Source organism: Larus michahellis, unplaced genomic scaffold, assembly GCF_964199755.1.
Source record: "Larus michahellis unplaced genomic scaffold, bLarMic1.1 SCAFFOLD_326, whole genome shotgun sequence".
Taxonomy (NCBI): Eukaryota; Metazoa; Chordata; class Aves; order Charadriiformes; family Laridae; genus Larus; species Larus michahellis.
This window is the reverse complement of record NW_027436356.1, coordinates 76709-94683: the sequence shown is the minus strand read 5'-3', so window position 1 is coordinate 94683 and position 17975 is coordinate 76709. Positions and strand designations below refer to the sequence as shown.

General features: G+C 70.0%; 1 protein-coding gene across 1 annotated transcript; it reads left to right on the top strand.

Annotated features, from left to right (window-relative positions):
• Positions 1–414: 414 nt before the first annotated feature.
• On the top strand, positions 415–14557 carry LOC141737254 (uncharacterized; the record flags this gene model as incomplete). Its single annotated transcript, XM_074571917.1, has 9 exons — positions 415–753; positions 1527–1611; positions 3153–3274; positions 5114–5263; positions 6226–10931; positions 12239–12621; positions 12777–12864; positions 13659–13802; positions 14247–14557. Coding segments are annotated over 9 exons (6034 nt in total), but the record flags the coding sequence as incomplete, so codon positions are not given.
• Between the last annotated feature and the right edge of the window lie 3418 nt (positions 14558–17975).

The window sequence follows — 17975 nt, the reverse complement described above, 5'->3', positions numbered from 1 at the left end:
AGGAGGGTTTGCACCAGGGATCTGGAGGAGGGGGGTTTGCACCAGGGGGTTTGCACCAGGGGTTTGCACCGGGGGGGTTGCACAAGGGGTTGGCACAAGGGGGTTTGGGTGAGGGGGGTTGCACAAGGGGATTTGCACCAGGGGTTTGCACTGGGGGGTTTGCACAAGGGGTTTGCAGCAGGGGTTGGCACCGGGGGGGTTTGCACGAGGGGTTTGTACCAAGGGGTTTGGGTGAGGGGGGTTTGCACAAGGGGTTTGCACCAGAGGGTTTGGGCGAGGGGGGGGGGGGTTTGCACAAGGGGCTTTGCACGGGGGGGGGGGTGGGTGTTGTTGCACGAGGGGTTTGCACAAGGGGTTTCACACGAGGGGTTTACACGGGAGGGGGGGTTGCACGAGGGGGGGTGCATGCACAAGGGGTTTGCACGAGGGGCTTGCACGGGGGGGGGGGGGGGGAGTGTGCACAGGGGACCCCACACCAGGGGAGCCCCTTCCCCCCCCACATTGCCCCCCCAGCGCCCTCAGTGACCCCAATGTCCCGTCCCCCGTCCCCCCCCGTGTGTGTGTGTGTGTGTCCCCCGTGTCCCCCCCCCCCGTCCCCTCGCAGGGGGACCTGAAGCGGTACCTGCGGGCGCAGCGGGGGGCCGGGGGGGGGACGCCGGAGCTGCCCCCCCGCGACGTGGCCACGCTGCAGCGCCTGGCGCTGGAGGTCACCCTGGGGCTGCGGCACCTGCACCGCCACGGCTTCGTCCACAGGTACCCCCCCACCCCCCCCGCGACCCCCGGGGGGGGCCCCGACCCCCGCCTCCCCTTTGTGGGGGGGGTCCCCGACGCCTGGGTCCCCCCTGGACACCTGGGTCCCCTTGGGAGGGGACGGGGGGTCCCCGACGCCTGGGTCCCCCTGGGTGGGTCTCCCCCAGATGCCTGGGTCCCCCCCGCCGGGGTCGGGGTCCCCCCTGGGGTGGGGGCTCCCCCTGGGTTTCCCCCCCCCGGACATCTGGGTCCCCCCGGGGTTGGGGTCCCTGGGAGTCAGGGTCCTCCCCTGGGTTGGGGTCCCCACCCCCAGCCGCCTGGGCCCCCCCAAGGGTTGGGGTCCCCCCAGAGCTTGGGCCCCCCCCAGCCGCCTGGGTCCCCCCGGGTTTGGGGTCCCCCCTGGGGCGGGGTCTCCCCTGGGAGTGGGGTCCCCCTTGGGTTTGGGGTCCCCCCCCCGGCCGCCTGGGCCCCCCCTGGGAGTCAGTGTCCCCCCCGGGGTCGGGGTCCCCCCTGGGGTGGGGGGTCCCCCTGTGTTGGGGTCCCCCCCCAGCCGCCTGGGCCCCCCCAGGGTTGGGGTCCCCCAGGAGTCAGGGTCCCCCCTGGGTTGGGGTCCCCCCCCCCCCAGACACCTGGGTCCCACCCCCGGGGTTGGGGTCCCCCCTGGGGCGGGGTGTTCCCTGGGAGCGGGGTCCCCCCCCGGGTTTGGGGTCCCCCCCCCGGAGGTCGGGGTCCCCCCGGGGGCTGGGGTCCCCCCTGCGTCTGAGCGTGCCCCACAGCGACCTGGCCCTGCGGAACTGTCTGCTGACCTCGGAGCTGACGGTGCGGCTGGGGGACTACGGGCTGGCCCACAGCAACTACCGGGTGGGTGACGCCCCCCCACGGGGACGGGGACACCGCCACGGGGACGGGGATGGGGATGGGGACACCGCCACGGGGACAGGGACACCGCCATGGGGATGGGGATGGGGACGGGGACACCACCACGGGGGACGGGGATGGGGATGGGGACACCACCATGGGGACGGGGACACCGCCATGGGGACGGGGATGGGGACGGGGACACCGCCATGGGGACGGGGACACCGCCATGGGGATGGGGATGGGGACGGGGACACCACCATGGGGACAGGGACACTGCCACGGGGACGGGGATGGGGACACCGCCATGGGGACGGGGACACCACCATGGGGACAGGGACACTGCCACGGGGATGGGGATACCGCCACGGGGACGGGGACACCACCACGGGGACGGGGATGGGGATGGGGCCACCGCCACGGGGACAGGGACACCGCCATGGGGACAGGGATGGGGACGGGGCCACCGCCACGGGGACGGGGACACCGCCATGGGGACGGGGATGGGGACGGGGACACCGCCATGGGGACAGGGACACCGCCACGGGGATGGGGACACCGCCATGGGGACGGGGACAGGGACAGGGCACGGGGACAGCCAGACAGGGATGGGGGGGACACAGGACATGGACAGGTGTGGGGGGACACGGGGACAGGATGGGGGGACACGGGGACACAGGCAAGACAGGGACAAGGGGATGGGGGGACACGGGGAGGGGGACAGGGATGGGGGGACACAGGAATGGGGATGGAGTGGGGGGACACTGGGACAGGGACAGGGATGGGGGGACACAGGGATGTGGACGGGACAGGATGGGGGGACACGGGGACACGGGCAAGACGGGGACAAGGGGATGGGGGGACACAGGGACGGAGACACAGATGGGGGGGACAAGGACGGGGACAGGGATGGGGGGACCCAGGGACACAAACAGGGATGGGGGGACACCAGGATGGGGGGACACGGGGACGGGGACAGGGATGGGGGGGGACGGGGATGGGGACGGGGATGGGGGGGACACTGGGATGGGGATGGGACAGGATGGGGGGACACGGGGACAGGGGCAAGACAGGGACAAGGGGATGGGGGGACACGGGGATGGAGCCAGGGATGGGGGGGGACAGGGACGGGGACAGGGATGGGGACGGGACAGGATGGGGGGACAAGGGGATGGGGGGACACGGGCATGGGGACAGCCAGGACGGGGACAAGGATGGGGACAGGTTGGGACGGAGACAGGGATGGGGACCAGCCGGGACAGGGGGACACAGGGATGGGGACCAGTTGGGAAAGGGGGGGACACGGGGACAGTTGGGTTGGGGACGGGGACTGTCCGGCACGTGGTGACAAAGGTGGGGGACCCACCCGGGCAGAGCCAGGGGTCTGGGGACACGGCGGGGACAGGGACCCCGCGGGACAGGGACGGGAGCCCCAACTGGGGACAGGGTTGGGACCTGCTGGGAGGGGCGGGGGCAGCCTGGGGACAGGGTTGGGGACAACGGGTGACAGACACACACCCCCCCACACACACCCCCCCCCCCAGGAGGACTACTACGTGACCCCCGAGCGGCTGTGGGTCCCCCTGCGCTGGGTGGCCCCCGAGCTGCTGGCCGAGAGCCGGGGGACACTGGCGGTGGCAGAGCAGAGCAAGGAGAGCAACGTCTGGTGAGTGGGGACACCGGGGACACGGGGGACAGCAGGGACATGGGGGACACCATGGACATGGGGGACACTGGGGACACGGGGGACATCAGGGACATCGGGGACATGGGGGACACGGGGGACATTGGGGACACTGACGACACTGGGGACACCGGGGACATCAGGGACACGGGGGACACTGGGGAATATGGGGGACATGAGGGACGTTGGGGACACCATGGACATGGGGGACACTGGGGACACGGGGGACATCAGGGACATGGGGGACACCATGGACATGGGGGACACTGGGGACACGGGGGACATCAGGGACATCGGGGACATGGGGGACACGGGGGACATTGGGGACACCGGGGACATGGGGGACACTGACGACACTGGGGACACCGGGGACATCAGGGACATGGGGGACACTGGGGACACGGGGGACATGAGGGACGTTGGGGACACCATGGACATGGGGGACACTGGGGACACGGGGGACATCAGGGACATGGGGGACACCATGGACATGGGGGACACTGGGGACACGGGGGACATCAGGGACATCGGGGACATGGGGGACACGGGGGACATTGGGGACACCGATGACACTGGGGACACCGGGGACATCAGGGACACGGGGGACACTGGGGAATATGGGGGACATGAGGGACGTTGGGGACACCATGGACATGGGGGACACTGGGGACACGGGGGACATCAGGGACATCAGGGACATGGGGGACACGGGGGACATTTGGGACACCAATGACACTGGGGACACCGGGGACATCAGGGACACGGGGGACACTGGGGAATATGGGGGACATGAGGGACGTTGGGGACACCATGGACATGGGGGACACTGGGGACACGGGGGACATCAGGGACATCGGGGACACGGGGGACATTGGGGAATATGGGGGACACGGGGGACATGGGGGACACTGGGGACATCAGGGACATGGGGGACACTGGGGACATTGGGGACACCGGGGACATGGGGGACACCGGGGGGCACAGGGGACATCAGGGACCCCCCCCCCGCAGTGGCACGGTGTGGCAGCGTCACCCCGTCCCAGTGCTGGGGTGTCCTGGTGGGGCAGGGTGACGGGGTGGCAGTGCCGGGGGGTGACAGTGTCCTGTTGTCACGGTGTCGGGGTGTGACAGTGTCACGGTGTGACAGTGGGACAGTGTTGGGAGGTCCTGGGGTCGCGGTGTCACGGTACCTGGTGTGACGGTCCCTGGTGTGACGGTGACGAGCGTCGCGGTGTTGCGATGCCACCACACCCAGCGTGACAGTCCCTGGTGTGACGGTGACGAGTGTCGCGGTGTTGTCACACTGCCGTACCTGAGATCACGGTGTTGCGATGCCACCACACCCAGCGTGGCGGTCCCTGGTGTGATGGTGACGAGCGTTGCGGTGTTGCGATGCCACCACATCCAGCGTGACAGTCCCTGGTGTGACGGTGACGAGCGTTGCGGCGTTGCGATGCCACCACACCCAGTGTGGTGGTCCCTGGTGTGATGGTGACAAGTGTCACGGTGTTGTGATGCCACCACACCCAGTGTGACGGTCCCTGGTGTGACGGTGACGAGTGTCGCGGTGTTGTCACACTGCCGTACCTGAGATCACGGTGTTGCGATGCCACCACACCCAGCGTGGCGGTCCCCAGCGTGACGGTGACGAGTGTCGCGGCGCTGTCACGCCGCCGTACCTGACGTCGCGGTGTTGCGATGCTGCCGTACCCGACGCCAGGGTCCCCGCTGTCCCCGGTGCCCGGCGTGGCGACGGCGCCGCCGGTGACGGTGACGGCGCGGGTGGCGGGGCCGGTGGTGACGGTGAGGGTGTCCCCGCAGGGCGCTGGGGGTGACGCTGTGGGAGCTGCTGGAGCTGGGGGCCCAGCCCTACCCCCACCTCTCCGACCAGGAGCTCCTGGGCCGCCTGACGCACCGGCGCCCGCTGGCCCTCGGCCGCCCCCGCCTCCGCCTGCCCCACGCCGACGGCTGGTGAGCGGGGACGCGGGGGACGCCGCGGGGGACACCGCGGGGGACGCCACGGGGGACCCCGGCCACCCACCCCCACCGTGGCCTCCCACCTGGCCCCGGCCCCACATGGAGCGGGGGGGAGGGGGGGTGCTCACTGCCGGGGTGTCCTTGTCACTGTCCCTGGGGTGTCCCCGTCCCCAGGGTGTCCCTGTCCCCATCCCATCGTGGTGGTGGGTCCTCGTCCCTCGGGGGTTCCCCGTCCCTCGGGTGTCCCCATCCCTCGGGTGTCCCCATCCCTGGGGTGTCCCCGTCCCTGTCCCTGGGGTGTCCCTGTCCCCGCCATGGCGCTGGGTCCCCACCCTCAGGGTGACACTGTTCCCATCCCTGGGGAGTCCCTGTCCCTCGGGTGTCCCTGTCCCGTCCCTGGGGTGTCCCTGTCCCCATCCCATCATGGTGGTGGGTCCTCATCCCTCAGGAGGGGTCCCCGTCCCTGGGGTGTCCCCATCCCTGTCCCCAGGGTGTCCCTATCCCTGTCCCCAGGGTGTCCCTGTCCCCCCCATGGCGCTGGGTCCCCCACCCCCAGGGTGACACTGCTCCCGTCCCTGGGGTGTCCCCGTCTCTGGGGTGTCCCAGTCCCATCCCTGGGGTGTCCCTGTCCCCATCCCATCGTGGTGGTGGGTCCTCGTCCCTCGGGGGGGTCCCCGTCCCTCGGGTGTCCCCATCCCTGGGGTGTCCCTGTCCCCCCCATGGCGCTGGGTCCCCACCCCCAGGGTGACACTGCTCCTGTCCCTGGGGTGTCCCCATCCCTCAGGTGTCCCCATCCCTGGGGTGTCCCCGTCCCCAGGGTGTCCCTGTCCCCATCCCCTCGTGGCGGTGGGTCCTCGTCCCTCGGGAGGGGTCCCCGTCCCCGGGGTGACCCTGTTGCTGCCCCCGGGTGTCCCCTCCGGGGTGTCCCCCCCTGACGCCCCCCCCCGCCCCCGCAGGTTCGGGGTGCTGCAGTCCTGCTGGCGCCCCCCCCCGCAGCGCCCGTCCCTGGAGGAGCTGCACCGCCGGCTCAGCGCCCTCCTGCGGGGTCCCCCGGGGGGTTCCCCGGCCCCCGCGCCCCCCCCGCGCCCCCCCTCCGCCTTCCCCCTCCTCGACGCCTTCCCCGGCCCCGACCCCGAGGACGTCCTCACCGTCACCCAGAGCAGCCGGGGACGCCTGGCCTTCGAGTGTCTTTGGGAACGCGCCCGGGGGGGTCGCCTGGGACCCCCCCCCGGCCAAAACCGCCCCGGCACCTTGGGGACCCCCGGGGTGCTGCCGGTGCTGGGCGCCCGCAGCCCCTCGGGGAGCAGCGAGTATTACATCCGCCTGGAGGAACACGACGGGGGGACGCGGGGGACGGTGGTGGCCCCCCCCGTGGTCCCCAACCGTCGCGGGGGGCTCAACCCCTTCCGGGGGGTGCAGGAGACGGCGTTGACGGGGGGGGCCGGGGAGGGGTGGGGGGAGCGCAGCTCGGCGGGGAGCACAGCCGGCAGCGGGGGGAGCAGCCCCCGGCGTCCCCTGGCTTGTCCCCTCTGCCGGGGGGACGAGGAGGGGGACGAGGGGGACGCGCCCCCCTGCACCTGCGCCCTGGCCCGCGCCGAGGTGGTGAGGGGGTGGCGGGAGCGGGGGGCCCCCCTGCGCCCCCGCTGCGACAGCGCCGGGGACGACTCGTCCCTGCGGGCCGAGAGGGGCTCCTTGGTGGAGTGTCCCGAGGCCGCCGAGGCCACCGAGGCCGACGGTCACCCCGGGATTTGGGGGGCGGAGGGGCGGGGGGCGGCGGCGGGGCGGGATGAGGTGGCACCGTGGGGACAAGAGAGGTCGTCGACGAGCAGAGAGGTGGCACCCGGGGCGCAAGCCATGTCCCCTCTGGAACTGGAGGTGGCCCCTTGGGGACAAGAGAGGCCACCGTTGATGACAGAGGGGGCACACAGGGCGCAAGGGACGTCCCCTCTGGAACTGGAGGTGGCCCCATGGGGACAAGAGCGGCCACCGTTGATGAGAGAGGTGGCACCCGGGGCACAAGGGACGTCCCCTTTGGAACTGGAGGTGGCCCCATGGGGACAAGAGCGGCCACTGTTGATGAGAGAGGTGGCACCCGGGGCACAAGGGACGTCCCCTTTGGAACTGGAGGTGGCCCCTTGGGGACAAGAGAGGCCACCATTGACGAGAGAGGTGGCACCCGGGGCACAAGGGACGTCCCCTTTGTCATTGGAGATGGCCCCATGGGGACAACAGAGATCTTCGTCGACACAAGAGAGGCCACCGATGACAAGAGAGGTGGCACCCGGGGCACAAGGGACGTCCCCTTTGGAACTGGAGGTGGCCCCCTGGGGACAAGAGAGGTCTTCATTGACACAAGAGAGGCCACAGTTGACACAAGGGACGTCCCCTTTGTCATTGGAGCTGGCCCCATGGGGACAAGAGAAGCCACCGTTGACTCAAGAGAGGCCATCGTTGACAAGAGAGGTGGCACCTGGGGCACTAGGGACGTCCCCTTTGGAACTGGAGGTGGCCCCCTGGGGACAAGAGAAGCAACCGTTGACTCAAGAGAGGCCACCGTTGACAAGAGAGGTGGCACCTGGGGCACAAGGGATGTCCCCTTTGGCATCGGAGGTGGCCTCATGGGGACAAGACAGGTCATCGTTGACACAAAAGAGGCCACCTCTGACACAAGAGATGTCCCCTTTAGCGCTGGAGCTGGCCCCGTGGGGACAAGAGAGGCCACCACCAAGACGAGAGATGGCACCTGGGGCACAAGGGACGTCCCCTTTGGCATCGGAGGTGGCCCCGTGGGGACAAGAGAGGTCTTCGTTGACCCAAGAGAGGCCACCATTGACGCACGGGATGTCCCCTTTGGCACTGGAGCTGGCCCCGTGGGGACAAGAGAGGCCACCGTTGGCCAGAGAGGTGGCACCTGGGGCACAAGGGCTGTCCCCTTTGGCACTAGAGATAACCCCATGGGGACAAGAGATGTCACCGTTGACCCCAGAGATGGCACCGCTGACACAAGTGACAGCACCATGGGGCCACGAGATGCCACCATTGACACGAGAGGTGGCACCTGGGGCACAAGGGACATCCCCTTCGGCACCCCAGATGGTCCCCTGGGGACAAGGGATGTCACCTTCGACACCAGAAATGGTGCCTGGGACACAAGGGACGTCCCCTTCGGCACCAGAGATGCCCCCATGGGGACAAGAAAGGCCACCGCTGATGGGAGAGGTGGCACCTTCGGCACGAGAGAGGTCCCCTTTGGCACCAGGGACGTCTCCGTGGGGACAAGAGGTGTCACCTTTGAGAGGAGAGACGGTGCCCAGGACACAAGGGACGTCCCCTTTGGCAGCAGAGACGTCCCTGTGGGCACAGGAGATGGCACCTACACGAGAGACGTCACCCGGGGTACAAGGGACGTCCCCTTTGGCAGCAGAGACATTCCCATGGACACGAGAGATGGCACCAACCCCACGAGAGATGGCACCTGGGGGACACGGGACGTCCCCTGTGGCACCAGAGACGTCCCCATGGACACGAGAGATGTCACCAACCCCACAAGAGATGGCACCTGGGGGACACGGGACGTCCCCTTTGGCACCAGAGACGTCCCCATGGACACAAGAGATGTCACCAACCCCACGAGAGATGGCACCTGGGGGACACGGGACGTCCCCTGTGGCACCAGAGACGTCCCCATGCACACGAGAGATGTCACCAACCCCACAAGAGATGGCACCTGGGGGACAAGGGACGTCCCCTGTGGCACCAGAGGCGTCCCCATGGACACGAGAGATGTCACCAACCCCACAAGAGATGGCACCTGGGGGACACGGGATGTCCCCTGTGGCACCAGAGACGTCCCCATGCACACGAGAGACATCCCCTTTGTCACAAGAGATGTCACCTTCCTCACGGGGGACACCCCCTTGGACAGACGTGACAGTGCCAGGGGCACAAGGGACATCCCCGTGGGCACACTGGACAGACGTGACAACGCCTGGGGCCCCGGGGACGTCCCCGTGGACACAAGGGACAACGCCTGGGGCCCCAGGGACGTCCCCGAGGGAGGGTTTTCCCCGGGGGGGTCCTTGGGGACCCCCGCCAGGGTCCCCCTTCCCGGGCGCTGGCATCCCCGTGGCCGTGGCCGTGCCACCGCTGGCCGCGCTGGCCGAGGGTCCCGAGGAGGAGAAGGTGGCCCTGGTGCCCGGGGACCCCCTCGGGGACCCCCCCGCAGTCACCCCCCGGCCGGCCGAGGCCACCCAGGGCGGCGTCGCAAGGGGGGGCGCGGGGAGGTGCCAAGGGACGTCCCCAAAGGGGTGCCCAGAGATGTCCCCAAAGGGGGGGCCAGAGGGGTGCCAAGGGGCGTCCCCAAAGGGGTGTCAAGGGACGTCCCCCGAGGGGTCTCCAGAGATGTCCCCCGAGGGGTCCCCGGGGAGGTGCCAAGGGACGTCCCCAGAGACGTCCCCAAAGGGCCCCCCGGAGACGTCCCTGTGGGGGTCCCCAGAGAGGTCCCCAGAGATGTCCCCGGGGGCGTCCCCACAGAGCTGCCCAGGAGGGGACCCGAAAAGGTGTCCCAAGAGGTCCCCCGAGAAGTGTCCCAAGAGGTCCCCCAAAGGGTCTCTGAGGAGGTGCCCAGAGATGTCCCCAAAGGCGTCCCCGGAGAAGGTCCCCAAGGGGTCCCCAAGGAGGTGCTCGGCAAAGTCCCCAACTGGGTCCCCGGGCAAGGGTGCGCCCAGGTCCCCAAAGGCGTCCCCAAAGAGATGCCAAGAGATGTCCCCGAAGGCGTCCCCAAGGAGACGCCAAGAGATGTCCCCGAAGGCGTCCCCAAGGAGATGCCAAGAGATGTCCCCAAGGAGATTCCAAGAGATGTCCCCAAGGAGATTCCAAGAGATGTCCCCGAAGGCGTCCCCAAAGAGATTCCAAGAGATGTCCCCAAAGGCGTCCCCAAGGAGACGCCAAGAGATGTCCCCAAGGAGATTCCAAGAGATGTCCCCGAAGGCATCCCCAAGGAGACGCCAAGAGATGTCCCCAAGGAGACGCCAAGAGATGTCCCCGAAGGCACCTCCAAAGAGATGCCCAGAGATGTCCCCGAGGAGACGCCCAGAGATGTCCCCGAAGGCGTCCCCAAAGAGACGCCAAGAGATGTCCCCACAGGGGACCCCGATGAGGTCCCCAAGAGGGTCCCCGGCCAAACTCCCGGGGGCGCCATCCCCAAAGCGCCCCCCCGCGGTGTCCCCGTCCCCGAGGACGTCCCCGTCCTCGCCGGGCCAGCGCCCCGGGGACAGCGGCTACGAGACGGAGACGTCCCCGTCCCCGGCGGCAGGGGCCGGTGGCGGTGGCAGCCGGGGGGCGACGGTGACCCCGGGGACCCCCGCGTCCCACCGCGGGCAGGGGGACAGGGACGGGGACGCCCCCGGGGCCACCGCCGAGGGGGGGTTCGTGGTGCAGGTGTGTCAGGAGCGGCTGCAGGTCACCCTGCGCGAGGACGTCACCCGAAATCTGCTGGCCCCCCGGGGACAGGACGGGCGCCCCCAGGCCCCGGGGCGGGGGGGGGACGACGGCGGCGCAGGGCGGGGGGGGGACAACGCCGGCGGCGGCGGCACCGACGTCCCCGTGTCCCCCGCGGCCACCCCGGCGCCCGCCGCCACCACCAGCAGCGCCGACATCCGAGGTGGGTGGGGGACGAGGGGGGACTCGGGGGGGGGAAAAGGGGGGTTTGGGGGAGAAAAGGGGTTTTAGGGCAAGAAGGAGGGATTTGGGGGGAAGAAAAGGGGATTCGGGAGGGGAGAAAGGGGGTTCTGGGGGGAGAAAAGTGGGGTTTTGGGGAGAGAAAAGGGGTTTTGTGGGGAGAAGGAGGGATTTTGGGGGAAGAAAAGGGGATTCGGGAGGGGAGAAAGGGGGTTCTGGGGGGGGGAGGAGGGGTTTGGGGGGAGAAAAGTGGTTTTTTGGGGAGAGAAAAGGGGTTTTGGGGGGGAGAAAGGGGGTTTTGGGGGGGAGAAAGGGGGTTTTAGGGCGAGGAGGAGGGATTTTGAGGGAAGAAAAGGGGATTCGGGAGGGGAGAAAGGGGGTTTTGGGGGGAGAAAAGTGGGGTTTTGGGGAGAGAAAAGGGGTTTTGGGGGGTAGAAAGGGGGTTTTGGGGGGGAGAAAGGGGGTTTTAGGGCAAGAAGGAGGGATTTTGGGGGAAGAAAAGGGGATTCGGGAGGGGAGAAAGCGGGTTCTGGGGGGGGAGGAGGGATTTGGGGGGAGAAAAGTGTTTTGGGGAGAGAAAAGGGGTTTTGGGGGGGCAAAAGTGGGTTTTAGGGCGAGGAGGAGGGATTTGGAGTCAGAAAAAGGGCTTTTGGGGGGAGAAAAGGGATTTTTGGGGGGGATAAAGGTTTTTTGGGGGGAGGAGGGATTTTGGGGGGCAATTTTCGGGGGGGCGAGTTACGTGGGTTTTGGGGGAGAGAGTTTTTTTCGGGCGGGGGACAGGGAGGATTTGGGAGGAAAAAGGGGGAGCTTGGGGGGAGAAGGTGTTTTTTTGGGGGGGAAGGGGCAATTTTTTGGGGGGAAGAAGGGGGGGTCCTGGGGTGGTGTTTCGGGGGGGGGGCACCTTCTTGTCCCCCTCTTTTGACTCCTTTTGTCCCTTTTTCTCTGCCCCATCTGCCCCCCAACCTACCCCTCTCTAACCCCCAAACTGCCCCCCGCCCCCTCTAACCCCCCCATTGCCCCCTAACCTGCCCCACTGACCCCAAACCTGCCCCACTGACCCCTCTAACCCCCCCTAACCTGCCCTATTGCCCCCCAACCCGTCCCACTGACCCCAAACCTGCCCCACTGACCCCTCTAACCCCCCCCAACCTGCCCTATTGCCCCCCAACCTGCCCCACTGACCCCAAACCTGCCCCACTGACCCCTCTAACCCCCCCTAACCTGCCCCACTGACCCCCAACCTGCTCCACTGACCCCTAACTCTACCCACACGCCACCCCACCCCCCCAGCCAAGGCCTCCCGCCTCTCTCTCCCCCTGCCCCCCCTGGCCCTGCGGCCTTTCCCCCGCCGCGGCCCGCGGGCCCCGCGCTGGGAAACGGCGGAGGGGCCGGCGGCGGGGGCCGAGGAGGAGGAGGAGGACGAGGAAGAGGAGGAGGAGGCCGAGGAGGACGAGGAAGAGGAGGAGGAGGGCGGGGAGGCGGCGGGGGCCGGGGGCGGCCCGGGGGGCCCGGCGGTGCCGGTGGTGGTGACCCGCTGGGACGGGCGCGGCCTGCGCGGCCTCCTCAAGTCGCCGCGGGCCGCGGCGGAAGCGGAAGCGGAAGCGGCGGCGCTGGCGCGCAAGCGCAAGATGGTGTCCTTCTTCGATGACGTCACCGTCTACCTCTTCGACCAGGTGGCGCTGATTGGCCGGCGCTCGCCGGGTGGGGGGGGGGGGGAGAGGGGGGCGACGCTGATTGGAGGGGAGGGGGGGGAAACAAAGCGGGCGCGGGGAGGGGGGCGGGAGGGGGCGTGGCCGGCGCTGAAAGGCTCCGCCCCCCTCCCGCGCAGGAGACGCCCACCAACGAGTTGAGCTGCCAGAGCGCCGCCGAGGGGGAGGCGGCGGAGCCCGACGCTTTCGCGCCCCCTGGCGGAATCGGTGGGTGCCGCCGCCGCGGGGAGGACCCGTTGCGGGGGGGGGGGGGGGCACCCAGCCCCATAGTGGGGCGGGGGTCCCGGGCTCAAAGTGGGGGGGTCCCTGCCCCATAGCGGGGGGTTTTGGGCCCAAAGCGGGGGTCTCTGCCCCATAGCAAGGGGTTCTGGGCCCATGCAGGGGGTCCCTGCCCCATAGCGGGGGGGTCTTGGGCCTAAAGTGGGGGTCCTGGGCCCAAAGTTAGGGGCCCTGCCCCATAGTGGGGGGTTTTGGGCCCAAAGTGGGGGGTCTCTACCCCATAGCAGGGGGTCCTGGACCCATGTAGGGTGTCTCTGCCCCATAGCAGGGGGTCCTGGGCCCAAGGAAGGGGGTCTCTGCCCCATAGCAAGGGGTGCTGGGCCCATGCAGGGGCTCCCTGCCCCATAGCGGAGGGTCGTGGGCCCATGTAGGCACTCCCTGCCCCATAGCGGGAGGGTCTGGGCCCAAAGTGGGGGTCCCTGTCCCATAGCAGGGGGGCCCAAACCCAAGGACGGGGGTCCCTGCCCCATAGCGGAGGGTGGTGGGCCCAAGGAGGAGGGTCTCTGCCCCATAGTGGGGGATTTTGGACCCAAAGTGGGGGTCCCTGCCCCATAGCGGGGGGTCTTGGGCCCAAAGTGGGGGGTCCCTGCCCATAGTGGGGGAGGCCCGGACCCAAGGACGGGGGTCTCTGCCCCATAGCGGGGGGTCCTGGGCATTGGCGGGAGGGGCCCTGCCCCATGGTGGGTGGGGGGGGGGTGGTCCTGACCCCCAGCCCCCCACAGGCGGGGTCTTCGAGTGGGAGGAGGAGGAGCGGGGCCCCCCCGGCCCCCCCCAACCTGGGGACCCCCGACGTGGCACCCGCTTCACCGTCTCCCCTGCCATGGAGCCCCCCCGGGGCCCCCCCGAGCCCGAGCGCCCCACGGCCCGTGAGTGGGGGGGGGCTGAGGGGGGGGTCCGGGGGGGCAGATAAGGGGGTTTGGGGGGGTCCTGGGGGGGGCAGAGAAGGGGGACGGGGGGGGCAAAGGTGTAAATATGGGGGGTGGGGGGGTCCCACGGGGCAGATAAGAGGGTTTGGGGGGGTCCTGTGGGGGCAGATTTGGGGGCCGGGGGGGGGAAAGGGGCAAATTTGGGGGGCTGGGGGGGGGGGGGGGCAAAGGGGCAGATAAGGGGATTTGGGGGGAGGGGGAAGGGGCAAATTGGGGGGGTGCTGGGGGGGTTCCATGGGGAAGATTTGGGGGTTTTGGGGGGGGAAAGGGTAAAATTTGGGGGGTCACGGGGGGGGCAGATTTGGGGGGGTGTCGGAGCAGAGTTGGGGGTCGGGGGGGGGGGGGGGGGCCGGCTCTGACCCTTCCCCCCCCCCCTTTTTCCAGCCCCCATCGAGAACTGACCGGGGAGGGGGGGGTTGGGAGCCCCTCCCCCCCCCATCCTTCGCAGCCACTTTGGGGGGGGCCCCACCGCTGCCCCTTCCCGCCCCCCAACCCCCCCCCATTTCCCATGGCAGGGGGGGGGGAGGCACGACCAGATTTGGGCCCCCCCCTCCCCCCACGCTCCTTTTCTACAGTGACTTTTTTTGGGGGGGGAGGGGTGGGAAAGGCGGGGGGGGGGACACACGCCCCTCCCCCCATCACCCGGTGCCAAAATGGGGGAGGGGGGGCCCCCCCCCGCCCCCTCCCCCACACCCAGCAAGGCGGGGGGGGGGGACCCTCCCCCCCCCCATGTAGCCCCCCCACCCCCCCCGGTGCCAAACCTGGGGGTCCCGAGGACGAAACCCCCCCCCCCCGGGGTGGGGGAGGGGCGGATTTGGGGGTGGGGGGAGGGTCAGAGTTGGGGGGGGGGGTGGGGGGGTTGGGGGGGGGGCGGCATTAAAAAAAAACCAAACTCCAGGCCTGGCTTTTACTGGGAGCAGCGTGGTGTGTACTGGTTTGTACTGGGGGGGCTGGCGTGGATTTGGGGGGGGAGCTGGTTTGGTCTGGGGGGGGGGGGTGGCACTTATGGGGCATCTGAGGGGGCAGGGGGGGCACTTAGGGGGCAGCTTAGGGGGCAGGGGGGGCACTTATGGGGGTTTAGGGGGTGGGGGGGCACTTAGGGGGCATCTGAGGGGGCAGAGGGGGCACCTATGGGGTGGCTTAGGGGGCGGGGGGGCACTTAGGGGGCAGCTTAGGGGGCAGGGGGGGCACTTAGGGGGCATCTGAGGGGGCGGGGGGGCACTTATGGGGGGTTAGGGGGCGGGGGGGCACTTAGGGGGCAGCTTAGGGGGCAGAGGGGGCACTTAGGGGGCATCTGAGGGGGTGGGGGGGCACTTAGGGGGCAGCTTAGGGGGCAGGGGGGGCACTTATGGGGGTTTAGGGGGCGGGGGGGCACTTAGGGGGCAGCTTAGGGGGCAGGGGGGGCACTTAGGGGGCATCTGAGGGGGCAGGGGGGGCACTTATGGGGGTTTAGGGGGTGGGGGGGCACTTATGGGGCATCTGAGGGGGCAGGGGGACACTTATGGGTCAGCTGGGGGGGGTGGGGAGGGCAGTTATGGGGCGGCTTAGGGGGCGGGGGGGCACTTAGGGGGCAGCTGGGGCGGGCGGGGAGGGCAGTTATGGGGCAGCTGGGGGGGCCCTAGGGGGCGGGGGGGCACTTATGGGGCATCTGAGGGGGCGGGGGGGGGCACTTATGGGTCAGAGCTGCCCCCTGCCGTGGGTGGGGGGAGGGGCGGTCCAGCCACCCCTCCCCCCACCCCCCTCCCCCCCCCCCCGCCCTGAGCCGCTCTGATCCCCCCCCCGCCCCCTTCCCCCCCCCCCCCCCCCAGTGCTCCCAGTAAAGCCCAGTAAAGCCCATTACGGGGCACTGGGCGGCGGCGGCCGCGAGCGTGCGAGGGGCCGTGGGGCATCGCACACGCGTGTGCACAGGTACGGGGCGGGGGGGGGTGGTGTCGCACACGCGTGTGCGAGGGGAGGCGGATGGGGGGGCCTCGCACGTGCGTGTGCGAGGGTGTCACTTCGGGGGGGGGCGGCGCTGAGGGGGGGGGACACGCACGCGTGCAAGGTCCGGGGGGGGGGGGGGGGGCTTGCACACGCGCGTGCGAGGGCTGGGGGAGCCCGTGCTGCAGCCGGGGGGGGGGGAATTGTGCGTGTCGCACACGCGCGTGCGAGGGCAGGAGGTGTCCGTGTGCGTGGCGGGGGGGGGTGTCGCACCACGTCCGTTGCACGCGCGTGTGCACACGTGTGCGTGCGTGGGGGGGGTGGGGGGGGGCTGCCTGCGCCGCACACGCGCGTGCGAGGGGCCCCTTCTCTCCTCACGCGCGTGTGAAAAGGGCCCTTCCTTGTGTCGCGCGGGCGAAAGGGACGTTTCCCGTCTCACACGCGTGTGCCGGGGCCGTGTCTCCTCTCGCACGCGCGCGCGTGCGAGGGGCCCTGTCTCGTCTCACACGCGTGTGCGAGGGGCCGTGCCCCGTCTCGCACGCCGCACGTGTGCCCAAGGAGCCTCTTGTTCCCTTCCAGGAGCCCGCCCGGACACCCCCGGCCCCCCCCCCGCCACCCCCTTGCACACGCGTGTGCCCCCCGCCATGCCCGTGCCCCGCGCCCTGGCCCTGCTGGCCCTGGGGGTGCTGCTGGGGGGGGGTCGGGGGGCCGCCGAGCCCCTCCGAGCCCCTCCCCCGCTTCGTCTGCACCCCCCTCCACCCCGAGCTGGACCCGGCCTGCGCCCCCGGCCCCCCGCTCCCCGCCTCGCACGGCCGGGCCTCGCACGAGGATTTGCACGAGGGCTCGCGGGGCACCATCCTGCGGCTGCGCGAGGCCCTGGTGCAGCAGCGCGAGGCCACGCTGGAGCTGGCGGCGCAACTGCGGCGCTGCCGGGCCCGGGGGGGACGGGACGGGACAGGCTGGGACCCCCCCGGCGAGGAGGAGGAGGAGGAGGAGGAGGAAGAGGAGGAAGAAGAGGAGGAGGAGGAGGAGGAGGAGGAAGGCGCCGGGGCCTCGCACGAGGAGGCCGCACGAGGGGCCGGGGCGCAGCAGCGGGCGCTGCAGGGGCTGCGGCAGCGGCTGCAGCAGCTGCAGGTGAGGATGGGGGTCGGGGGACACCGGGGTGTCGCACGCGCGTGTGCGATGGGGACACACGCGCACACACGCACACACACACCCCCCTCGGCCTCGTGCGGCGCTCCCCGGGATGCGCCGTCCTCGTGCGACGGTTCCCCGTGTCACACCGTCCTCGTGCGACAGTTCCCCGGGATGCGCCGTCCTCGTGCGACGGTTCCCCGTGTCACACCGTCCTCGTGCGACAGTTCCCCGGGATGCGCCGTCCTCGTGTGACGGTTCCCCGTGTCACACTGTCCTCGTGCGACAGTTCCCCGGGATGTGCCGTCCTCGTGCGACAGTTCCCTGTGTCACACCGTCCTCGTGCGACGGTTCCCTGGGATGTGCCGTCCTTGTGCGACGGTTCCCTGTGTCACACCGTCCTCGTGCGACGGTTCCCCGGGATGCGCCGTCCTCGTGCGACGGTTCCCCGTGTCACACCGTCCTCGTGCGACGGTTCCCTGGGATGCGCCGTCCTCGTGCGACGGTTCCCTGTGTCACACCGTCCTCGTGCGACGGTTCCCCGGGATGCACCGTCCTCGTGCGACGGTTCCCCGTGTCACACCGTCCTCGTGCGACGGTTCCCTGGGATGTGCCATCCTCGTGCGACGGTTCCCCGTGTCACACCGTCCTCGTGCGACGGTTCCCCGGGATGTGCCGTCCTCGTGCGACAGTTCCCTGTGTCACACCGTCCTCGTGCGACGGTTCCCTGGGATGTGCCGTCCTCGTGCGATGGTTCCCCGTGTCACACTGTCCTCGTGCGACGGTTCCCCAGGATGCGCCGTCCTCGTGCGACGGTTCCCCATGTCACACTGTCCTCGTGCGACGGTTCCCTGTGTCACACTGTCCTCGTGCGACGGTTCCCCGGGATGCGCCGTCCTCGTGCGACGGTTCCCCGTGTCACACTGTCCTCGTGCGACGGTTCCCCGGGATGCGCCGTCCTCGTGCGACGGTTCCCCGTGTCACACCGTCCTCATGCGACGGTTCCCTGGGATGTGCCATCCTCGTGCGACGGTTCCCCGTGTCACACCGTCCTCGTGC